At 43.6% G+C, this 25,549-nt stretch overlaps 1 protein-coding gene across 3 annotated transcripts in view; it reads left to right on the top strand.

Moving 5' to 3' along the window:
* Positions 1 to 8,543: 8,543 nt before the first annotated feature.
* Scml2 (Scm polycomb group protein like 2) overlaps positions 8,544 to 25,549 on the top strand; it is a 245,418-nt gene continuing 228,412 nt past the window's right edge. For 2 of the 3 annotated variants that reach the window (XM_076562544.1, XM_076562546.1), the window contains exons 1-3: positions 8,544 to 8,703; positions 14,966 to 15,046; positions 23,847 to 23,930. In XM_076562544.1, coding sequence (XP_076418659.1) covers positions 8,698 to 8,703; positions 14,966 to 15,046; positions 23,847 to 23,930 — 171 coding nt within the window. In that variant the 5' untranslated portion in view covers positions 8,544 to 8,697. Of the gene's footprint in view, positions 8,704 to 14,965; positions 15,047 to 18,303; positions 18,402 to 23,846; positions 23,931 to 25,549 lie in introns of those variants that run through there. The other variant, XM_076562547.1, reaches the window with a different exon arrangement.

Consider the following 25,549-nt stretch of genomic DNA (forward strand, 5'->3'; position numbering starts at 1 on the left):
TAATTCTTATAACTTAACCCATATCTTTTAAATCTATATTCTTTTATGTAGCTTGGTTATCTTTACTCTGTACTCTGCCTATCCTGATTCCTCCATGTCAGGTTGATGACTCTGTCTTTCTTCCTCTTCGAGTCCTCTCTGTCCCCAGAAGTCCCACCTAAACTCTTCCTGCCTAGCTAATGGTCATTCAGCTCTTTATTAAACCAGTCACAGTGTCAAATCTTCACACAGTGTAAAGGAATATTCCACAACCTTTCCCCTGTTTTGTCTAAATAAAAAGAAAGGTTTTTAACTCTAACATAGTAAAACAATGTACAGTAAGAACAATTATCATGCAAGAATTACATTTACAATTGCAGTTGGCAAATTTAGAGAAAATAATTCATTATCTATCCTATCTTAGTCCAAACTGTATACCTAAACCATTTTTGTCATAACTTGTATTACCATTCTAAAATATCTTTTAGACCTTAAAACATCTTTTTAGATAAATAACTTTAAGCTTTTATGTTTCTCAACCTTGTAAATCTTACATCTCTTATGGTAAGATACTTTTTTGAATTGGTAACAAGGAAAACTGTAAAACTGTAACTATTTAGTCTTTAATCCCCCCTAAAGAAGGATATATTACTTGACTAAACAGGAAGTGCAATGAAAGCAACTTCCAGACCTATAGAAATGACAGAGTCATCTGTATATCTGGACAGTCACCCCAAGGTTCCTCTGCAACATTAGGGCATCCATCTTTGCCCTACAGGCCTAGAAAAGCTGAGAGACTTTTCTGTAAACAGGAGGAATTTTATGAAGATGATTATTTAAATGGTCTTATTAAATAAAAAAATACAGAGCCAAATGTGGGAGTGAAAACTTTAGAGAGATCAGGGAAATAGGGAAAGCCAACAGCCAACCTTACCTCACCAACTCTGCAGCTTCCAAATGTGAGTTACTTCCTGTCTTACCCATGCCTTTATTGCCTTGCTGTTCTGCCCTCTCATTGATTATCTTAGCCCAGCCACCTCACTTCCTTGTCACTGTCTGTACAGACCTCCAGGTCTCTATGGTTGGTACTAGGATTAAAGGCATGTGTCATCATGCTTGGTTCTGTTCCCTAATATGGACTTGAACACACAGAGACGCTGCCTGATAAGTGATAGAATTAAGGGCATGTGCTGCCCAACTTCTTGTTTACTTAAAATGGCTGGCCTTTCTCCCTGATCTTCAGGCAAGCTTTATTAAAGCATAAATAAAATATCACCACATTTCCCCTTTTTTGTCTAAAAAAGATAAAAAAGTTATAACTAATATAAGAAAAACTATATACAATAAGTACAATAACTATATACAATATATACAAGCAATAAATACATCAACAATGTCTAGTCCATGTGCATTTGACAAATTCACAGAAAATATTCCATTAATCTATCCTATTTTGGTGAGTTAAAAATGTACCTAACTCACTTTCTATCCTAACTTATATTACCAGCAGAAAACTATCTTTTTTTTTTTTTTATTTTTTTTTTTTTATTTTTTTATTTGGTTTTTCGAGACAGGGTTTCTCTGTGTAGCTTTGCGCCTTTCCTGGAACTCACTTTGGAGACCAGGCTGGCCTCGAACTCACAGAGATCCGCCTGCCTCTGCCTCCCGAGTGCTGGGATTAAAGGTGTGCGCCACCACCGCCCGGCAGCAGAAAACTATCTTATGTCTTTCAAACTTACACACTTAACACCTCTTAGTGAGTTTCTTTTCTGAATTTCTTAACAAGGAAAACTCTAACTATAATTATTTAATCTTCAACTCCCTCAGACACCCAAAAGGAAATAATATTACCTGGTAAAACAGAAAGTGCAAACAAGTGACTTCCAAAAAAATGTGAGTTGACAGAAACAGCCAGCTGCCTGGACAGTCACCCGAGGTTTCTCTGTATGTTGGGACATCATCTTCAGCCTACAGGCTTAGCACATCTGACAGACACATTTGTGAAGTAGGATGTACACAAGGCCCACAGCTTAACCTCACATTTGGTGCGAGTATTCCATGTACAGATAAACTTGAATCCACTAGTGTTGTTATGATTCAAGATTTTAAATTCTGGAAATTGCTGGTTGTTTTGGAATTTGGCTGCCCATTCTTCTCAGCTTGTATGTGGCTTCATCTTGGCATCCCATTCTTCTCGGCTTCTGGGTGGCTTCATCTTTCTTATTAAATGTCAGTCTACCATTGAGAGGTTAGACTCCATCAGCCTAGTTACTCCTTCAAGAATAACTGTTTCAGCTACTGTTCCACTGCACACCAGAAGCCATTGGTCTACTGCCTGCTTAGCTGCCTTCGAAGGAAGGGGCACTGTACCTTTTCTGGATTGCAAAGCCACTTCAGTGATGATGCCATATTGTCCTGGCCTCAGAGGACACCTGTTGCCAAAGCTGCAACCACACTTGTCTTGGCAAGGATTGGTAGTCCTTTGTTTTGTGTCCTCTTTGTCCATTTTGGATAGCATACTGTCAGCAGTCGATTTGAGGGCACTTTGCTACCCAATGGCTAACTTTTGCCACAGTGAAAGGTAATTCCACATGCATTTTCTTCAATGCCCATATCTTCTCTGAAGTAGATTGGTGCTGCCAGGAGCCAACATGTCTCATAGTCATAAAAAAAGAAAAAAAATCTATGTTATTAAAACATTTTAAATGCCATATTCTGTAGATCTCTGAAGGGTTTGAAGATGACCTGTCTATCTAAAATATATCTCTGCTTGACCTTGAAAACATACCTAATATGATTACAAGTTCGATTGTAATGTCTAACTACTAACTTTCATTTCTTTATATCCTAATAGTTGGTAATAATAACATTCAAGGATTAACAAATTGCATTGCATTGTTAAATGAACTGTATAGGTACAATATCCTGAACAAGATTAGAAATATATGTACAGCATTTTCTAACAATATTAATCTCAATATATATAATTTGTATACACTATATAAAAATCAAATTTAATATAAAGTATTTAAAACTAGTAGTTGTTTTTTAAAAGTAGATTCAATAATCTACCTTTTTAATCTATATCGTATCTATATCATCTCTTTATTTTTCTGAGTAGATTCAATAATCTACCCTCTATTCTATCATTTCTATATATCTTTTTTTAAAAACAAGAACCTTAAATCTAATCTCCTTTGCTTAGCCCTTTTCCTAACCCTTAACAACAACTTGTAACCAAACTGCCTAAACAATGAAAGTATCCCAGATCCAAAAGGGAGAGCTTCAGTGGTGTTACAAAGCCTGGTAGGCATTCAGGTTTGTGTTCAGTGTTTTCCTCTGTGTGAAAGTCTAATGCAAAGAAGCCATTTGAGATTGGTCTCATTTATGCCAATGGCTCTGCTCATTTCCTTCTCCTCAGAATCTTTGAACATTTAAAAAACAAAATTTCATGGGAATGGAGACACAGAAGCCCACCTCTTGTCTTGTGGTTGTTTGGCCCTGGATGCTGCCTCTTGAGTTCTTGGATTATAGGTCCAATAGGCCTTCAGAAACCTTTCAAGCTTTTTATTTATCCCCCTAACTACTACAGTGTTCTCAGGTCTGCACCTAAACAAAACGACTATTTTCATCCTTCTTTCCCTTTTTAATTTTGAGACCTAGTCTCCTCAGTTAATCACACATCTTTCTAATTGTTCTGTCTCTAAAGCAGTCTTTGGAAGTTGATACTTTCTCCTCAATCTCTTAAACAGTTTGATTATGCCACAAGCTAGATCAAATCCACTTGTTCTTTCAGTGATGGTTTTCTTTAGAAGTAAGCACGTATAGTGGTTTGGAATACTTGCTTTCCTACACATTCAAGGAATGTTAATGTACATGGGATTATCCTTATATGATCATGTGTTTGTAATTTACAGACAATGAAGGTATATGACATGGAATTCAATGTATGTCCTACTTGGATTTAAAAATTCCTCTTGTGGGGATTTGGGATACAATCAGAGTTTTGCTATTGTGTCCTCTGCTGCTATGAGTATATTTACCTGACCATAAGAATAACAGGGAACTAATTTCTCAGTCATAATTCATAAGTAGGATGGATGAAACAGTAGGTGATGATTGCCCCATATATCATCACTTTAGAATGTGTTCTAAGTGTACTTATCAGTTTTCACTAGGAAGAATGTGTAAACTATTCTGTTGATATGTATTCTTTTTTTTTTTTTTTTTTTTTGGTTTTTCGAGACAGGGTTTCTCTGCGTAGCTTTGCGCCTTTCCTGGAGCTCACTTGGTAGCCCAGGCTGGCCTCAAACTCGAACTCACAGAGATCCGCCTGGCTCTGCCTCCGGAGTGCTGGGATTAAAGGCGTGCGCTACCACCACCCGGTGATATGTATTCTTGTCGTTGCTTATTACCGTCAAAAGTTTGTTTTGCCTAGTTGTGAACATTTTGGAAGTAAGTATTTGTGGTATTTTTTCATTACTTGAAAATTTCATACATGTGTATTATGGATTTTGGTTATTTCTGCATCCCTTTCTCATTCATATTCTGCTACTTAAACTATCCTTTCCCAAAATACCCTTCGACATTTATGCATATTTCTATCTGTCCCACTGATTTTGATTTGGGTTGCTGGCATGAGGACAGGTAGGGTATTATTCACTGGTGTATGAATGACTTCACAACGATTGTGGTACTGAAGAAAATGAAAGCCCTCTTTAAGCAGGCACTAAAGACCACTGGTCCTGAATAGCACTTCCCCTGCCTGTGATGGTGTGTAGAAGGACCCAACATTGTGTGTGTGAGGTCTTGCTTCTATAACCACAGTTGGTGTGAGATCAGGAACAGAGTTGCATGTCATGTCCTCAAAACATAATTTCACAGCATTTCTCCCCATATTCTGGCCCTTTCCCTTCATCCTACTCTGCTTTAGAGATGTTCTCTGGGATTTGAAAAGTGTTTTTGTGATGGGATATATTCCATTCATTTTTTGGGAGCATTTGAGCAATTAACTTATTTCCAGCTCATTGGCCTGTCATAAATCTGTGTGTTAACTGCATTCACTGCAAAAAGAAGCTTTTCTCTTGAAGGCTTGAGAGGGTATGACCTTAATGTATTTAGCAGACAGTTATACATAAAATGTTCTAAATTTCCACTTTCACTTGTAATGTTGAATGCATTGACCAGTTTCTGTGCATATAGCTGGACCCATGAATGGTCCTCCTGGTTGTAGATAACTGGGCCTATTCTATTGGAAATGCCATCTTCCTTGACAATGAAACATAGGTTCATTGGGGAAGTTTGTAGAAAAAGGAGTGAAAAACTACACTTAGCCTAGTCAGTATATTTAGGGAAATCAACTGTGATAATGGCTTGCAGATAATTCTACACTAATCACCCTTTCTTCCTCTCCCTAGTGACCTTATTTTGAGACAGACTCTACTTTATATGATTGCATTTCATTGTCTCATGTGGGTATATATGAGTGTTTGTGCACCTGTGTGCTAGGCATGGAAGCATGCATGCACATGCACAGCACATTATGTATATGATGTTAGACACATTGAGGTCATAGGAATCTCCTTTCATCATGTGGGTTCTAGACATAGCACTCAGACTTGGTGCTATGACTGTATGTGCTGAACCATACTGCTGTCCCTTGAGACAGCCATTTGCTGTACCTTAGAGTGTCCTAGAACGGTCTTTCTTCCTGTATCTAGTTTCTTAGTCTCAGTATTATAGGTCTGTCATATTATGAGAAGTAGGAACCACAATTAGAATATATTATATGAAAAATATTTCCAATAAGAGAAAATAACAAGTTGAACCTCAGTTGTTTTTCTTTCTTTTTTTTTCAGCTGTGGAAACTCTGTCTATCATGTATCAGCCTGTACTATGATAGATTTCTCTTTCAACGCAGAACCCATGATTTTCTCCGCCACACTCCTGAGAGCTGATCCAGAGAGCAAGACGGCATGGTCTAGCAATATTTACAGTTCTGTCCTGATTTGTATTTTCAATGTCTTTCTTTTCTTCTCCCTTCAGTTTGCTCTGTGCCTTCTCTTCACTTCAGTTTCTCTACTTTGTGCCCTGCCTGTCCTTGCCTTTGCCTGTGATCCTGTCCTGCGCATGGTCTTTCCACCAGTACCTCTTTTCATTCTGCCTCTTCTGACAACACCTTCCCTTTTCCCAGTGCCCCTCTTTTCTCCCAGGTCCACTTATCCATGTTTTTCCTTTTCTTTTATCACTCTCTCTCACTCCTGCTTCAACCCCATTTGCTATTATAAGCCCCTTCTTACCTTCCCCTTCTGCCTGTCCTCTTTATCCTTTACTACATTTGCATTCTAGCTTTCTCATTCTTCTTAAAAAGTCTAAGCCATTTGAATCCTTTTAATGCAGGTTTCCTTATTGCATTGTTTTTTATTTCCAAACTTTTATTTTGGTTTCCAGGGTCTATTAGATTTCCCTTTTGAATGAAATTCGAATTTTGCCTTTAACAATCATTACCCCTTTTACAAATTTATAACACCCTTTTTAACTTTTCTTTCCTCCCCAACTCATTTCTTGCAATTCTGTCCCTTCCATGTCAGACCACATTCCTTATATATTTTACTTTTCCAAGCACTTTTGAAAAAATTTTCCACTTATTCATACTTTCAAATTTTCCAAAATGATTTCAATAGTCTTATTTCTTCCCTGCCTTTCCATGCATTAATTTTACACTTCCTTCCTTACCATGATATTTTATTATTCAGCACCCTCTCCCTAATTCAACACTAAATTCCCGGTGACAACAACATTCCTTCATAGATATTACCCATATTAAGTTTTGATTATTGGAGAGACAATTATAAGTAAGATGCTTTAAATTATGTGATTCTTTGACAGCGTCATAGGTGTGTTTCTCCTCCGTTTAAGTCATTTTCACAGCTTAGTATGCTTAATGAAACCCCTTGTCCCGGTGACACCCATTGTGTGTCATCATTGGTTGGTTCTTTCAGGTGTTCATTGGCTCATTCGTCCTGTCTGTCCAGAATTGATGTCTTTCCTTTTTCCCTCCTGATGGCTGCCTCCCAAGGGCTGGGTGGCATTGGCCAGCAGGGGTTGAATTTCTCTCCTGATTTTGTGTTTTCAGTGTCTTTTGTCTTTTCCCTCTGTAACCTTTGCTCCTCCACATTGTCTTTCCTTCCCTTCCTCTTCTGCATCCCCTTCCCATCCTTTCTTTTTGCCTATTGCCTTGTCCAACTCCTGTGTCTTTTTGCCCTGCCTCTCCTCCCCTCCTCCTCTTCTTGTAACTCCTCCCTTCCCCTTTTTCATCCGACAAGACTTCTGGCCATTCTGCTTTTTCCCTTCCACCATTACACCCATTTCCCCATTCCCTGCTGCCTCTCTCTATTGTAAACCCAGGTCCTTTCTTTCCTTCACCAGTTTTTAGCCCCCCACACCCCCACCCCCGATTGTCATTGTATTTCTCTCTTCCCATGTACAGAACTCTAAACCATTTTCCCATTTCAAGGCAGGAGAACCTTCATACACCTCTATTCCCCTTTCTAAACCCTCTTTGCCTTTTCGACCTGCAGTGGTCTTCCGTTATTTTGTTGCTGTTATAAATGATATTGATGTTATTATTTTCACCGCCGTGATTATTACGATTATTTTTATTTTTGTTTGCCATAGAGATAGGGCCTGTCCACATGCTTCTCCTATGTGGATTCATTGTGTAGACCAGGGTGGTCTGGAGTTCAGAGAATCTCCTATTTCTGCTCCAGGAGGCCTGGGATTAAAGTCCTGTGCTGGCATCTTGGCCAGATTTCCATTTTAAAAATCGCTCCCATTTCTCCTTTCACAGTCCTTTCCTCATTTCCCACCCTTTTACTCCCTGCCACCTCTTTCCCATTCCCAAGCCCTCTTCTTCCTTTTGTGCCTCTTCTCTGTCTGATCCCTTCCCCTTTTCCCCTTCCCCCATGCTTTTCCAAGTTCCCACCCTTTGTGCCTTCCTAAGCCTCTTCTTCCCTGTTCAGAGATTTCTCCACTTTCCATACCTTTATCCCTTTCTCGACCTTTTCCTCTCCGCGCCCTCTCCCCTGTAGCCATGAACACCTCCCCCTGAGACTTACCCCCACTTTTGCAAAGTACCCCTTTTTCTTCCTGCCTCTTTGCAAATACTTTCTTTTCCTAGACAAGCGCCCCCCCATCACAGCCCTTTCCCTATGTTAAAGGCCCCTGGGAAGTAGGGTGATCCTCCTAGAAAAGCCCCAGGAGAAGAGATAGGGCAATTCCTTCCCGTGCAGTCTCCGTTAAAGCACTCTTCTGTACTTTGCACTCATGGCTCAGTTATAAATCCTGTGTGAGTTCTTGTAGGATCCCTGCTACCCGAAAGTCAGGTGAGTATTGGGGCTGAGATCCAACTCCTCCTCCATTTCCCTCTCCATAGTAAGCAGAGGGGCCAGCTTCTGCAAAGCAGGCCGTGGCCCCGGGCCGCAGGCTGTCTGTGCCGCCCTTCCAGTAGGGGGCGCTGTAGAAGGTTGCTCACTTCCGGTTCCCAGAATGCCCTGGTGTCTGGTGGACAGTGTGGGCCGTGGGGCCGGCATCTGTGGCGCCTAGGCGCTGAGGCCTTTTCGGGGCTTTCGCGGCCAGCTTGTGGCCTTTCTCAGAGTTGTGGGCCCTCTCCTTGGATGCCGAGTGCTGACATCGGCCCAGTGGAGCCCTCTGCTCACCATGGCAGTGAGTAGACTTGTTTCTCGGGGTTCCTCCACCCCAAGGCCCCCGTTTCTCCTCAGGCGTCGTCTCACTTAAGCGTGGCCCCTTGAGGGCTTTCTGGAACTTTCGAGTCCTTTCCTTTTCCGTTAGACCCAGGGGTTGCATTCGGTGGGATGCCTTCCCCAGTCGATTTTTATTACAGATTTGAGTGGTTTAGCCCCATTCTTTCCGTTCGTGGTAGTTTTTGTTTTTCTATGAATATATTATTATTTTTTCTTTTTTCTTCTACAATACCATTCATTTCTACATATCAGCCACGGATTCCCTTGTTCTCCCCCTCCCGTCCCCCCCTTCCCCCATTGTACCCCCAATTCCCACCACCTCCATGGCAACGGCTCCCCCGAGGACTGAGATTAACCCAGTAGACTCTGTCCAGGCAGTTTTTAAACGTCTTTGCTGATTGGTGGGACGTTTCGGGAGGGACTTCTTTACCTCCTTTCTCCTATCCAACCTCCTTTCCCCTTTCCTCTCTTTCCAACCCCTTCCTCACGCCTTTCACCCCTCCCTTCCACTATAGCTAATTCCAAGCTCCCCTCCTTCCCAGGGCTTCCTCTGTCCCCTGTGTCATTATGGTCCACTCCCCACCATTTATCTGCCTCCAATGTGCTTTCTCCCTGCCCAACCCCTTCTCTCTCCTCTCTCCCTGTGTGCCCCTCCTTCCCCCTCTCCCCTGCTTTCTCCTGACAACCCCTAGTCTGTTGTCCATCTTTCTTTCTCCACTTAACAATACCCATTTCTATCTTTTTCATCCTGCACCTCTTTAGAACCCTTTTACCTGGTCCCTTCTGTTCTGTCCCCTCTCTTTTCCACCACAGCCTCCGTTGTGAAACCCCTAACCCCTGTCCACGTGCCCCACCCCTGTCCTCTTTTCCCCAACCATCACCACTTTTGCCTTTCCAGGTTCGTTTCCCTGTTCCCATGACCTGGCTCCTTCCCATGCATTTCCTACCTCTTCTCCTTTTCCATTCCTTTCCCTTTGCTCCAGTTCTCCAACTCCTTTCTGTACCATTTTCTCCTCTGTGCTCTTTCTTCTTTGTAACCCTTTAAAATTTCTTTCTCTCGTCTGCCATTTCTACCCATTCCTAACCCGTTCTCTTTTAAATTTTTTCCTGTCCTAACACTTAGTCCTTTGCAACCCTGTTTTCCCTGTCCTCTTTAGTTCTCTTTCCCCTTTCCTTTTGCTCTCTCTCTTCTGAACCCCTGTTCTTTTTTAGGTACCGTCCCCACTTTCTCAGTTCTTCTCTGCTTCCCCAGACCATTTCCTCTTTCCTATGCTTTCCTTCCTTTCTGATTCATGTCTCCATTTCCATCTTCCCTCTCCCCTTCCAGTCTCTTTGCAGCTCCTTTCTCACTTTTCTTTTCCTTTTAACCTCTGATTTTCTCCACATTTGTCCCTGTCCTTATATCTCTCTATTTTGGGGGAGGAAGTCGTGTGGAGGGGAGTGTATACCTGTTGCAGTTGACGAATCTGGGGAAAAAGGTGTTAATAGTCTGTTAGTTTCCACTTAGAACAATATGTAAAGGATTAGTTTGATCTGTGTTCTTATGTCCATCACTGGGTAGTGCCAGGTGTAAAGTTTTTCAGTGTAGATTTCACATAGCCTTAGATTGTGGTGGTGTCTTGAGAGGAATTCTCATGAATGATGAATCTCTTAGTTTTGTGTTCATTCCCTCCCCCACTCTGTTTCTCTCTCTCTCTGTCTCTCTCTCTCTGTCTCTCTCTCTTTCTGTGCATGTGTGCGTGTATGCTTACATATTTTCTGTACATGTGAGAACGTGTGTGTTTTGTGTTGCCATTTCAGGTCTGTGTCCCTTGGAAGGTAATCGCTTGTACTTACTGCAGCAATAGATTCACAAGAACAGCTTTCTGGAGCTGGTTCTTTCAATCCACAATGTAAGGTTTAGGTTTCAACCTATTTACCCATTTTTATACCAAGCACATTATGAGATTACCCACGTGAGGCTCTCATTTTTTTAGATAGGTTTATAGTTTCTTCTGAGTTACTCTTACATGCTTGGCTGAGTTAAGGTCCTGTTTTATTAACATTTTAATTTTGAATCAAGGTCTTTCTAAATTACCCAGATCAGGCTTCAAATTGCTTAAATGTGACATTGATTGTCTTATTGTGTCCTTTCATGGACTGAGGATCTGGATAATCTTGTCACTGTGTCTACAATGCTGTGATGTCAGGAGTGTTGTATCCTGTCCACTCTGGAAAATATTTTTAGAATTTTTTATTTACACAGCATGGATTCTCAGTGTCACAGTTTTGGTTGTTCTTGAGCTTTCTTTGTAGTCCAGGCTGGTCTCGAACTGAGAGATATCCCCATACCTCTTCCGCCTGAGTGCTGGGATTTGAAATGGCCTTTTTGTTTTTCTAAGATAGTATGACCTGGAAACTGGTACCTGTGCTCTGCTAACCTGAGGTACAACATGATAACAACTTCTGCTTCCTCCCTAGTAGTGGGATTGTAGATGTGGGTCTTGAAAGGTATATGGTGATGGTTGGTGTCGCTGGTTACCAGTGGAGAAGTCACAGGCCATGGCCACGACTACCAGAATTACAAGGAGCTTTTTTAGAAGCAAGGATGCAATAGGAGGAAATATATCCAGGCCTGGAGAGAATGAACGTTGGCAGGAACAGAGCAGAGAGAGCACAGGGGACAGAGAGAGACAGAGAGACAGAGAGACAGAGAGACACATGGTGGGCCTCTTGTCTGACTTTTTAAGGCGGATACATAAAAACCAGCACCCCCTGATGACGTAAGATGCAAGACCCCAAGCTGTGCATTTTCGGGAGTGAGGGCAGGATCCTAACATTCTAGAATTTTGGCTTATTCTAAAAAGCAAGTGAATAGGAATAGGGGCATTGTTTTTCACAGAAAAACTGCTTTCCAGCTGACTTGGTGGGCACTGTTTGGCTCTTAGGGGCTTGTAGGGAAGGGGTTTTTGAGAAGTAGACAGGCGTCCTGGGATGGTGGGCTATCCTGCTCCTCTGGAGCTGTCCATCCCTCTTGGCTTGGCACCCTGGCTGCTATTGTGTCTGACAGGATGGATGCTAGTGAGACAGAGAAAGCCTGAAGTAGATCGGACCTGTCCAGATGGAGTTCAGCTAGTTTCTGGGGCTTGGGAGAAATTTTGAACATGTTAAGAAGCAGCCATGAGAAAATTAGTGACCATGGTAGTGTTTAGTACTCTAGTGTTCATGAGAGAGACAGAGAGATTGGAACACGTTTTTAAGATTTATCAGAGACAAATTATTTAAGGCACCTGTTCACTAATTTAGCATCCAGGAGAAACAGGTGATCAATTGTTGAGAGAATTTAACATCAATAGACGGTCATATTAATGTCTGGTTTGTAGAACCCAGACACTTTTAGGTCTGGGGGTTTAAATACCTTTTAGCTGTTATAGTTTCTTGCTTGATGATCCCTGGACTCCAATTCTGTGATGGTTGGAAGCAGCCATTAGCTGAGGGGCGAATTAGAAGAGGGAACTGGGAAGAGAAAAGGTTGTGGTCCATGATAACTTATTTCAGCTTTATCAGAGACAGATTATTTAAGGCCCCTGTTTTCATTATTAGGCCTTTGGAACTAGGGACATGGCAGAGATCAGGGACCTGTCTGTGTGTATGAGGAGGAGAAGCACTGCTAACAGGTCTGGAGTGAGGCACATGAAATGAAAGTTCCTACCTTAGCTGTAAAATCTTTCTCATTAAGTAACACTGAAAGTACAATTAAATCTGGTGAAGTAGGTAAGGCTCTCCTCCCTACCCTGACAATAGGCAAATAAGGAGAGGTGAGGCCCCCAAACTCCAGACCAGGTTAGTGGCTCTGGTGTTGAGACGGAAAGGAATGGATCTCTTCCATGATGTGTTCTGGGTTCCCTGTGAATGAGCCTGTAGCCAAGCCTAGGTCTGCTGGAGGTCTTTGTGTGTCCCCCTGCCTCTTGGTGCCTGGGGGCAGTCAGTTGACAGGTTGTCTCCCTAGGTGGTACTTTGAATAAGGCTCAACTGATGCCCTGACAGAGCACTCACTAGGCTGTGTGGCCATTTCCCCTCGCCCTCTCCAGGCCCTGATCTTAAAACAGGGACCCAACAGCTTTCGGGAGCCCGCATGTGCCACGACAATCAATTCTGTTCTCGTGCTTTTTTTCTCTCTACCATAGTATACCTTAAACGACATGCTGAAACTTCCACCTGTGGGGTCGGAAGCCTTGCTCTACAGATGTTTAAGTTTAGTCCTTTGTCAGGGAGGTCTGGAGGACAAGAGTCAGGTTTTACTCTGTCTACTGTTGGTGTCTGGTGTGAGCTCTTCGTTTCTTTGACAGTCTCACTCTGAGTTGTCCTTCTTGTCTTCCTGCGTTTGTTCTGTCTGTGTTTTGTGATTTTGACAGAGAGTTGGCTCATTCGTTTGAGGCCTTTCTTATTTCCTAGTCATCTTTGGCCACACAAGTGATGTTGTAAAGAATCATGCCAGTGGTACCTGCTTACCTACCTATATCTTGACTTCTTATTCGGAAATCTTCTTTCCTTTCTTTTCTTCCTGTTTTGCTGTCTTCTGTGTATCAGCCTATTAGTTTTGGGTAGGAGAGTGGTGTGTGTCAGGGTTTTCGTATGCCTTGCTCTTAAAACCTGTGAGAGTGTGTTACCTATGTCTTATGATTGGTTAGGTTTGTAAATGTACACACCATGGAAGCAGGAGTTTTCCTCTTGAAAATAGAAACAGATATCCCCTTTATTATCCTGAAAGAACTTGTCCTGTTCCCAAGAAAGCCAGGGCTTAAGAAGTAGAGAAGACGGTGCAAAGACATAGGATTGTGCAGAACTCTGGGGAAATGGCCAGGGGATGAGAGAATAGTTCAGGTGGTTGGATTTTGGATAAGGAGTGCCTCTAGAGTGTGAGGCCCTTCATAGCTCCCTGTGTGACCCAAAAATTATGGACCTTTATTTGTCCTTGAGAGCAGGTCTCTTGAGGTTTCCCAGGCCAGGCCTTAAATTCCTGGGCTTAAGGCATCTTCCTTCATCAGCCTTTCCTATTTCTGGAATACAGGGTCCTTTGACATACCCAGATTTATGATTTCTGCTCAGTTTATATGGAATGGATTAATGGGAACTTCAGTTTTGTTTCCACTTCTCATGCTGCATCCAGTGTCATTTTGTTTTAGACCTGTGTCAATGTCTACTACAAGGAGCTGTTTTGAGAGTGTGGTCATTCACGGCAACTATCTCATGCCTTCTCTGGGTGGTTAAAACGTGCGTAAGGATGGATGTATGTATGCCTGGACATCCATCCATTTCATTGTGCTCCAGAGATGGCCAACCTTTCAACCCTGGGCTCTTCCTCCTTTGCCTCTTGAACTCCCGGATTTCAGGCCCTTTATGAATAAACTGTTGTATTTTATTAGATGTTTAGTCTTAAGATCCTGTTGTTGCCACTGACTTGTCTGGGGCTTCCTGTGAGGCACAGATGTGTGGAGAAGGATCTTAATTCCTGGTCTAAATCCAAGAACATGCTTCACAAGGCCAGTAATTGCCTGGAGTGAGGCCCCCACGGTTGTGGTATCTTGGGATCCTGAGAACCCTATTGGAGAAATTATTTTGGCCACTCCACATAGTCAAAAGGATATTTATTTTATGGCGTAACTCACAAATTAAGTAATAGGTAGGTCGCAGGGTCTGGAGAAGGTGTATCGCAATCCAGCGGTGTTCTCTGGAGCTCTGCACAGTCCACCTTCACCATTCAGCATCCTGGCACAGAGAAAGCACACAGAGAGAGCGCTGGCCCATCCAGCTCTTGGGTGGCCAGGTGCCTCCCCTGATCCCGCCTCGTAGGTATGACAGTTGGCAGAGTCTCAGTGGGGGTTGGAACTGCCAGATCCAAGCTGGAATGACTCCCTACAACAGAACCCAGGTCCTCCCACCTGGACAGGCCATGCTTATCATTCCTGTGGTCTCTGTCTGCTCAGTTTGTGCCTCACTGGAACTGCTGTGTGTTACGTTTGTGCATCGTTGCTTCATTGACTTCCTGCTGACTTGGTCCACTTGTATGAGATTTTTTTGGTGATCCTGTCCCCTTTTTCCTTTTGTGAAACCTGTATATAGGATGCAGCATTTACTAATGACCTGGTGCTTGCTTCCATTGGCAGTCAGCTTGTGTAAGCATGCCTGATCCCAAGCTTTCCTATCTTCTCTAACTTCTCATCCCCTGGTCATCTCTTTCTCAGCAACCTGTCACTGGAGAACCACCTGCTGATCTAGGACAACTGATTCCTGAACATGGACCCCAGAGTTTGGGAGAAGGAGGAGTAAGTATAGCCGTGATATTGACAAAAATAAGAGAAGGCAGGCCAGAGGGACTGCCTGGAGGAAGAGGCAGAGGGCTTGGGAGTAAAATACCGTAGGTTAGGAGGATTCTAAGGAGCTCTTTCTCTTCCCTCACGTGCTGCTTTTGCTGTTGTGGACAGGTTCTTGTGGTGTATTGCTGAAGCACTTAGAGTCTTTGCTTTCATTTGAGAAATCTGCCTGCCTCGGCTTCCCTGCAAACCTTTCAGTAACTTTAAAGACATGGGAACGTCGTATAGCTGAGACTATAAAGAGAAAATATTTAATAACATGGTCAAATGAGTTTCATATTGATGGGTTATGTGATGTCTGTGTAGACACAAGATTGTCCAGACCAACAGTATGAACATGATTTGATTGTTATCCGGTACCCTCAGAAATCTGGTCATTATAATCGATATCAAACAGGAGTACACAGTAAAAAAATCAAAATTCTAAACCACAGCGAGGAAAGGGACTGGGGGTAAGGATGCAGCTTAATGTCTTAAATTTTTCTTGCTTCAGGATGGCTCAGAGGACAAGGACAGTGAATCTATACGTACATATAAACATATACACACATGTATGCATTAGATATATGTATATATCATTAATATATGTATATTTTCTATATATACATATATATGTATATATATATATTACAGGATTGAAAACACCAAAAAAGGCTCTTAACCTTATAGCATGTAGCAGTTTGTAGACAAGAAACGAAGTTATTTCTTCATCCATCAGGGCCCCAGGGAAATCTGCAGAGAGACCTAGCCCTTAAAATCCTCTAACCTACTCTAGGGTTTTCAGGACTTTTTTTGTGAGGAAACGTATTCTTGGCTGTGCCCTAGGCCAGCTTTATGACTGTTGTGTCACTAGGTAGGTTTGGAAGTATAGATGTGCTCTCCTCCAACTCTCAAACAGCTGGCTGGAGTACAGGTCTGCCTGGCTAGTCCCAGATCATATCCATTCCTCCTTTCAGTGAGATGGTGTCTTTGTAGAAATGAGAGAATGCTGTTTCAGATATTTGCATTCACATGCATTTAGATCATGTGGACCTGTACAGAATCATCCTTAGTTGGTGTCCTGTCTGTAATTTATTCACGTTGAGAAACAGCCTTAACAAAGATACTGTCCGGAGAACGCATGCCTACTTTGATTGTAAAAAACCCTTTTGTGAGGTGGATTTGTGGCAATTTGTAGAGGTTTGTTATTTCTGTCACTTGCTGCCTTGAGAAGAGGCACCTGACCATAGAAATCCCATGTGACCGTGTCTGAGAGCTGAATCTACGAGTGACTGACTATCCCTTGTGTCACATAGGGCTAAATGGATTCTAAAGCAAGGTTCAATTGTTCCCAGAGAAGAATATGCAAAAGAATCTGTTGGTCTGCATCGTTGTCAAATCTTAGTGCTGTCAGACTATTCAGTTTTGCCGATTGGAGAGCTTATTGTAGGCGATTATTTTGAATATCTGCTTCTTTGACAGTGTCACAGGTGTGTATCTCCTCCGTTTAAGTCATTTTCACAGCTTAGTATGCTTAATGAAACCCCTTGTCCCGGTGACACCCATTGTGTGTCATCATTGGTTGGTTCTTTCAGGTGTTCATTGGCTCATTCGTCCTGTCTGTCCAGAATTGATGTCTTTCCTTTTTCCCTCCTGATGGCTGCCTCCCAAGGGCTGGGTGGCATTGGCCAGCAGGGGTTGAATTTCTCTCCTGATTTTGTGTTTTCAGTGTCTTTTCCTTTTCCCTCTGTAACCTTTGCTCCTCCACATTGTCTTTCCTTCCCCTCCTCTTCTGCATCCCCTTCCCATCCTTTCTTTTTGCCTATTGCCTTGTCCAACTCCTGTGTCTTTTTGCCCTGCCTCTCCTCCCCTCCTCCTCTTCTTGTAACTCCTCCCTTCCCCTAGTTCATCCCCCAAGACTTCTGGCCATTCTGCTTTTTCCCTTCCACCATTACACCCATTTCCCCATTCCCTGCTGCCTCTCTCTATTGTAAACCCAGGTCCTTTCTTTCCTTCACCAGTTTTTAGCCCCCCACACCCCCACCCCCGATTGTCATTGTATTTCTCTCTTCCCATGTACAGAACTCTAAACCATTTTCCCATTTCAAGGCAGGAGAACCTTCATACACCTCTATTCCCCTTTCTAAACCCTCTTTGCCTTTTTGGCCTGCAGTGGTCTTCCGCTATGTTGTTGTTATTGTTGTAAATGATATTGATGTTATTATTTTCACTGCCGTGATTATTACGATTATTATTATTTTTGTTTGCCATAGATATAGGCTCTGTCCACGTGCTTCTGTTACGTGGATTTCGTTGTGTAGACCAGGGTGGTCTGGAGTTAAGAGAATCTCCTATTTCTGCTCCAGGAGGCCTGGGATTAAAGTCCTGTGCTGGCATCCTGGCCAGATTTCCATTTTAAAAATCGCTCCCATTTCTCCTTACACAGTCCTTTCCTCATTTCCCACCCTTTTACTCCCTGCCACCTCTTTCCCATTCCCAAGCCCTCTTCTTCCTTTTGTGCCTCTTCTCTGTCTGATCCCTATCCCTTCCCCTTTTCCCCTTCCCCCATGCTTTTCCAAGTTCCCACCCTTTGTGCCTTCCTAAGCCTCTTCTTCCCTGTTCAGAGATTTCTCCACTTTCCATACCTTTATCCCTTTCTCGACCTTTTCCTCTCCGCGCCCTCTCCCCTGTAGCCACGAACACCTCCCCCTGAGACTTACCCCCACTTTTGCAAAGTACCCCTTTTTCTTCCTGCCTCTTTGCAAATACTTTCTTTTCCTAGACAAGCGCCCCCCCATCACAGCCCTTTCCCTATGTTAAAGGCCCCTGGGAAGTAGGGTGATCCTCCTAGAAAAGCCCCAGGAGAAGAGATAGGGCAATTCCTTCCCGTGCAGTCTCCGTTAAAGCACTCTTCTGTGCTTTGCACTCATGGCTCAGTTATAAATCCTGTGTGAGTTCTTGTAGGATCCCTGCTACCCGAAAGTCAGGTGAGTATTGGGGCTGAGATCCAACTCCTCCTCCATTTCCCTCTCCATAGTAAGCTGGAGGGGCCAGCTTCTGCAAAGCAGGCCGTGGCCCCGGGCCGCAGGCTGTCTGTGCCGCCCTTCCAGTAGGGGGCGCTGTAGAAGGTTGCTCACTTCCGGTTCCCAGAATGCCCTGGTGTCTGGTGGACAGTGTGGGCCGTGGGGCCGGCATCTGTGGCGCCTAGGCGCTGAGGCCTTTTCGGGGCTTTCGCGGCCGGCTTGTGGCCTTTCTCAGAGTTGTGGGCCCTCTCCTTGGATGCCGAGTGCTGACATCGGCCCAGTGGAGCCCTCTGCTCACCATGGCAGTGAGTAGACTTGTTTCTCGGGGTTCCTCCACCCCAAGGCCCCCGTTTCTCCTCAGGCGTCGTCTCACTTAAGCGTGGCCCCTTGAGGGCTTTCTGGAACGTTCGAGTCCTTTCCTTTTCCGTTAGACCCCGGGGTTGCATTCGGTGGGGTGCCTTCCCCAGTCGATTTTTATTACAGATTTGAGTGGTTTAGCCTCATTCTTTCCGTTCGTGGTAGTTTTTGTTTTTCTATGAATATATTATTATTTTTTCTTTTTTCTTCTACAATACCATTCATTTCTACATATCAGCCACGGATTCCCTTGTTCTCCCCCTCCCGTCTCCCTCCCTTTCCCCCGACCTTACCCCCCATTCCCACCACCTCCATGGCAACTGCTCCCCTGAGGACTGAGATCAACCCAGTAGACTCAGTCCAGGCAGTTTTTAAACGTCTTTGCTGATTGGTGGGACGTTTGGGGAGGGACTTCTTTACCTCCTTTCTCCTATCCAACCTCCTTTCCCCTTTCCTCTCTTTCCAACCCCTTCCTCACGCCTTTCACCCCTCCCTTCCACTATAGCTAATTCCAAGCTCCCCTCCTTCCCAGGTCTTCCTCTGTCCCCTGTGTCATTATGGTCCACTCCCCACCATTTATCTGCCTCCAATGTGCTTTCTCCCTGCCCAACCCTTTCTCCTCTCTCCCTGTGTGCCCCTCCTTCCCCCTCTCCCCTGCTTTCTCCTGACAACCCCTAGTCTGTCCCTCCATCTTTCTTTCTCCACTTAACAATACCCATTTCTAACTTTTTCATCCTGCACCTCTTTAGAACCCTTTTACCTGGTCCCTTCTGTTCTGTCCCTTCTCTTTTCCACCACAGCCTCCGTTGTGAAACCCCTAACCCCTGTCCACGTGCCCCACCCCTGTCCTCTTTTCCCCAACCATCACCACTTTTGCCTTTCCAGGTTCGTTTCCCTGTTCCCATGACCTGGCTCCTTCCCATGCATTTCCTACCTCTTCTCCTTTTCCATTCCTTTCCCTTTGCTCCAGTTCTCCAACTCCTTTCTGTACCATTTTCTCCTCTGTGCTCTTTCTTCTTTGCAACCCTTTAAAATTTCTTTTTCTCTTAGCCGGGCGGTGGTGGCGCACGCCTTTAATCCCAGCACTCGGGAGGCAGAGGCAGGCGGATCTCTGTGAGTTCGAGGCCAGCCTGGGCTACCAAGTGAGTTCCAGGAAAGGTGCAAAGCTATACAGAGAAACCCTGTCTCGAAAAACCAAAAAAAAAAAAAAAAAAATTTCTTTTTCTCGTCTGCCATTTCTACCCATTCCTAACCCGTTCTCTTTTAAATTTTTTCCTGTCCTAACACTTAGTCCTTTGCAACCCTGTGTCCCCTGTCCTCTTTAGTTCTCTTTCCCCTTTCCTTTTGCTCTCTCTCTTCTGAACCCCTGTTCTTTTTTAGGTTCCGTCCCCACTTTCTGAGTTCTTCTCTGCTTCCCCAGACCATTTCCTCTTTCCTATGCTTTCCTTCCTTTCTGAATCATGTCTCCATTTCCAACTTCCCTCTCCCCTTCCAGTCCCTTTGCAGCTCCTTTCTCACTTTTCTTTTCCTTTTAACCTCTGATTTTCTCCACATTTGTCCCTGTCCTTAGATTTCTGTTTTTTTATGGGTCTACTTTGGGGGTTGAAGTCGTGTGGCAGGGAGTATACACCAGTTCCAATTGACAAATCTAGGGAAAATAGGTGTTAATAGTCTGTCAGTTTCCACTTAGAACAATATGTAAAGGATTAGTTTGATGTGTTCTTATGTCCATCACTGGGTAGTGCCAGATGGAAAGTGTTTCAGTGTATAGATTTCACATAGCCTTAGATTGTGGTGTTGTCTTGAGAGGCCATACTCATGAATGATGAATATCTTAGTTTTGTGTTCATTCTCTCCCTCCTCCCCACTCTGTCACTCTCTCTATCTCTCACTTTCTGTATGTGTAAGCTTTCATATTTTCTGTACATATGAGAACGTGTGTGTTTTGTGTTGCCATTGCAGCTCTGGGTCCCTTGGAATGTAATCGCTTGTACTTACTACAGCAATAGATTCAGAAGACCAGCTTTCTGGAGCTGGTTCTTTCAATCCACAATGTAAGATTTAGGTTTGAACCTATTTGCCTTGTTTTATACCAAGCACCTTTATGCAATTGCCCACTTGAGATTCTCATATTTTTAGATAGGTTTATAGTTTCTTCTAAGGAGTACAGTTACTCTTACATGCTTGTCTGAGTTAAGGTCCTTTTTTTTTTTTAACGTGTTAATTTTGAACCAAGGTCTTTCTAAATTACCCAGGTCAGGCTTCACATTGCTTAAATGTGATATTGATTGTCTTATTGTGTCCTTGTGTGGACTGAGAATCTGGATACTCTTGTCACTTTGTCTACATTGCTGTGATGTCAGGAGTGTTGTATCCTGTCCACTCTAGAAAATATTTTTAGATTTGTTTATTTACGCAGTAGGGATTCTCAGTGTCACAGTTTTGGTTGTTCTCGAGCTTTCTTTGTAATCCCCGTTGGTCTGGAACTGAGGGATATCCCCATGCATCTTCCTCCTGAGTTCTGGGATTTGAAATGGCCTTTTTGTTTTTCTAAGAGAGTATGACCTGGAAACTGGTACCTGTGCTGTGCTGACCTGAGGTACAACATGATAACACCTTCTGCTTCCTCCCTAGTAGTGGGATTGTAGGTGTGGGTCCTGAAAGGTAAATGGTGATCGTTGGTGGCGCTGGTTACCAGTGGAGAAGTCACAGGCCATGGCCACGACTACCAGAGTTACAAATAGATTTCTTAGAAGCAAGGATGCGTTAGGAGGAAAGATATCCAGGCCTGGAGAGAAAGAAAGATGGCAGGAACAGAGCAGAGAGAGCAGAGAGGAAAGAGAGAGAGAGACAGAGAGACAGAGACAGAGAGAGACAGAGAGACACAGTTGGGCCTCTTGTCTGACTTTTTAAGGCGGGTACATAATTGCCTGCACCCCCTGATGACATAAGACGCAAGACCCCAAGCTGTGCATGTTCGGGAGGGAGGGCAGGATCCTAACATTCTAGACTTTTGGCTTATTCTAAACAGCAAGTGAATAGGAATAGGGGCGTTGTTTTTCACAGAAAAACTGCTTTCCAGCTGACTTGGTGGGCACTCTTTGGCTCTTAGGGGCTTGTAGGGAAGGGGTTTTTTATAGTTAGACAGGCGTCCTGAGATGGTGGGCTGTCCTGCTCCTCTGGAGCCGTCCATCCCTCTTGGCTTGGCACCCTGGCTGCTTTTGTGTCTGACAGGATGGCTGCTGGTGGGACCTTGAAAGCCTGAAGTAGATCGGACCTGTCCAGATGGAGTTCAGCTGGTTTCTGGGGCTTGGGAGAAATTTTGAACATGTTAAGAAGCAGCCATGAGAAAATTAGTGACCATGGTAGTGTTTAGTACTCTAGTGTTCATGAGAGAGACAGAGAGATTGGAACACGTTTTTAAGATTTATCAGAGACAGATTATTTAAGGCACCTGTTCACTAATTTAGCATCCAGGAGAAACAGGTGATCAATTGTTGAGAGAATTTAACATTAATAGACGGTCATATTAAAGTCTGGTTTGTAGAACCCACACACTTTTGGGTCTGGGCGTTTAAATACCTTTTAGCTGTTATTGTTTCTTGCTTGATGATTCCTGGACTCCAATTCTGTGGTGGTCCGAAGCAGCCATTAGCTGAGGGGTGAATTAGAAGAGGGAACTGGGAAGAGAAAAGCTTGTGCTGCATGAGTTCTTATTTCAGCTTTATCAGAGAGAGATTATTTAAGGCCCCTGTTTTCATTATTAGGCCTTTGGAACTAGGGACAAGGCAGAGATCAGGGACCTGTCTGTGTGTATGAGGAGGAGAAGCACTGCTAACAGGTCTGGAGTGAGGCACATGAAATGAAAGTTCCTACCTTAGCTGTAAAATCTTTCTCATTAAGTAACACTGAAAGTACAATGAAATCTGGTGAGGTAGGTAAGGCTGTCCTCTGTACCCCGACAATAGACAACAAGGAGAGGTGAGACCCCAAACTCCTAGGACCAGGTTAGTGGCTCTGGTGTCCAGAAGGAAAGGAATGGATCTCTTCCATGATGCGTTCTGGGTTCCCTGTGAATGAGCCTGTAGCCAATCCTAGGTCTGCTGGAGGTCTTTGTGTGTCCCCCTGCCTCTTGGTGCCTGGGGGCAGTCAGTTGACAGGTTGTCTCCCTAGGTGGTACTTTGAATAAGGCTCAACAGATGCCCTGACAGAGCACTCACTAGGCAGCGTTGCCATACTCCTTTCCCCGACCCTGAACTTAAAACAGGGACCCAACAGCTTTCGGGAGCCAGCATGTGCCACAACAATCAATTCTGTTCTCGGGCTTTTTTTTTCTCTATACCCTAGTACACCTGAAATCACATGCTGAAACTTCTACCTGTGGGGTCAGAAGCATTGATCTACAGATGTTTAAGTTTTATTCCTATGTCGTGGAAGTCTGGGGGACAAGAGTCAGGTTTTACTCTGTCTATTGTTGGTGTCTGGTGTGAGCTCTTCATTTCTTTGACAGTCTCACTCTGAGTTGTCCTTCTTGTCTTCCTGCGTTTGTTCTGTCTGTGTTTTGTGAGTTTGACAGAGAGTTGGTTCATTCGTTTGAGGCCTTACTTATTTCCTAGTCATCTTTGGCCACACAGGTGATGATGTAAAGAATTATGCCAGTGGTACCTGCTTACCTACCTATATTTTGACTTCTTATTCGGAAAACTTCTTTCCTTTCTTTTCTTCCTGTTTTGCTGTCTTCTGTGTATCAGCCTATTAGTTTTGGGTAGGAGAGTGGTGTTTGTCAGGGTGTTCGTCGGCCTTGCTCTTAAAACCTGTGAGTGTGTGTTACCTATGTCTAATGATTGGTTAGGTCTGTAAATGAATACACCGTGGAAGCAGGCATTTTCCTCTTGAAAATAGAAACAGATATCCCCTTTATTATCCTGAAAGAACGTGTCCTGTTTCCAAGAAAGCCAGGGCTTAAGAAGTAGAGAAGACGGTGCAAAGACATAGGATTGTGCAGAACTCTGGGGAAATGGTCAGGGGGATGAGGGAATGCCCTCAGGGGGCGGTAACTTGGAATCCTGAGAACCCAGATCCTTCCACCCAGACAGGCTGTGCTTATCATTCCTATGGCCTCTGTCTGCTCAGTTTGGGTCTCACTGGAGCTGCTGTGTGTTAACGTTTGTGCATCGTTGCTTGATTGAATTCCTGCTGACTTGGTCCCCTTGTATGAGATTTTTTTTTCTGACCCTGTCCCCTTTTTCCTTTTGTGAAACCTGTATATAGGATGCAGCGTTTCCTAATGACCTGGTGCTTGCTTCCATCGGCAGTCAGCTTGTGTAAGCATGCCTGATCCCAAGCTTTCCTATCTTCTCTAACTTCTCATCCCCTGGTCATCTCTTTCTCAGCAACCTGTCACTGGAGAACCACCTGCTGATCTAGGACAACTGATTCCTGAACATGGACCCCAGAGTTTGGGAGGAGGAGGAGGAGTAAGTATGGCCATGATATAGACAAAAATAAGAGAAGGCAGGCCAGAGGGACTGCCTGGAGGAAGAGGCAGAGGGCTTGGGAGTAAAATACCGTAGGACTGGAGGATACTAAGGAGCTCTTTCTCTTCCCTCACGTGCTGCTTTTGCTGTTGTGGACAGGTTCTTGTGGTGTATTGCTGAAGCACTTAGAGTCTTTGCTTTCATTTGAGAAATCTGCCTGCCTCGGCTTCCCTGCAAACCTTTCAGTAACTTTAAAGACATGGGAACGTCGTATAGCTGAGACTATAAAGAGAAAATATTTAATAACATGGTCAAATGAGTTTCATATTGATGGGTTTTGTGCTGTCTCTGTAGACACAAGATTGTCCAGACCAACAGTATGAATATGATTTGATTGTAATCTGGTACCCTCAGAAATCTGGTCATTCTAATGGATAACAAACCTGGGTACCCAGTAAAAAAGTCAAAATTCTAAACCACAGCGAGGAAAGGGGCTGGGGGTAAGGATGCAGCTTAAGGTCTTAAATTTTTCTTCCTTCAGGATGCCTCAGAAGACAAGGACAGTGAATCTATATGTACATATAAACATATACACACATGTATGCATAAGATATATGTATATATCATTAATATATGTATATTTTCTATATATACACACATATGTATATATATTACAGGATTGAAAACACCTAAAATGGCTCTTACCCCTATAGCATGTAGCTGTTTGTAGACAAGAAACTAAGTTATTTCTTCATCCGTCAGAGCCCCAGGGAAAGCTCCAGAGAGACCTAGCCCTTAGAATCCTCCAACCTAGTCCAGGGTTTTCGGGACTTTTTTGTGAGGAAAATCAGAATCCTTTTCCATCCTTCCACTTTGGATATTGAATCGTATTCTCGGCTGTGCCCTAGGCCAGCTTTATGACTGTTATGTTACTAGGTTGGTTTGGAAGTATAGATGTGCTCTCCTCCAACTCTCAAACAGCTGGCTGGAGTACAGGTCCACCTGGCCAGCCCCAGATCATACCCATTACTCCTTGTAGTGAGATGGTGTCTTTGAAGAAATGAGAGATTGCTGTTTTAGATTCTTGCATTCACATGCATTTAGATCATGTGAACCTGTACAGAATTATCGTTAGTTGGTCTCCTGTCTGTAAATTATTCACGTTGAGAAACAGCCTTAACAAAGATACTATCCTGAGAATGCGTGCCTACTTAGATTGTAAAAAACCTTTTTGTGAGGTGGATTTGTGGTAACTTGTAGAGATTTGTTATTTCTGTCTCTTGCTGCCTTGAGAAGAGGCACCTGACCGTAGAAATCCCATGTGACCGTGTCTGAGAGCTGAATCTATGAGTGACTGACTGTCCCTGTGTAGCTTAGGGCTAAATGGATTCTTAAGGACGTCCAGTTTTTCCCAGAGAAGTCATGCAAAAGATTCTGTTTGTCTGTATCCTTGTCAACTCTTAGGGCTGTCCGACTATTCAGTTTTGCCGATTGGAGAGCTTGTTGTAGGCGATTATTTTGAATATCTGATTCTTTGACAGTGTCACAGGTGTGTATCTCCTCCGTTTAAGTTATTTTCACAGCTTAGTACGCTTCTGGATCCCCCTCATCCCGGTGAC

Source organism: Peromyscus maniculatus, chromosome X (genome assembly GCF_049852395.1).
Source record: "Peromyscus maniculatus bairdii isolate BWxNUB_F1_BW_parent chromosome X, HU_Pman_BW_mat_3.1, whole genome shotgun sequence".
Lineage (NCBI taxonomy): Eukaryota > Metazoa > Chordata > Mammalia > Rodentia > Cricetidae > Peromyscus > Peromyscus maniculatus.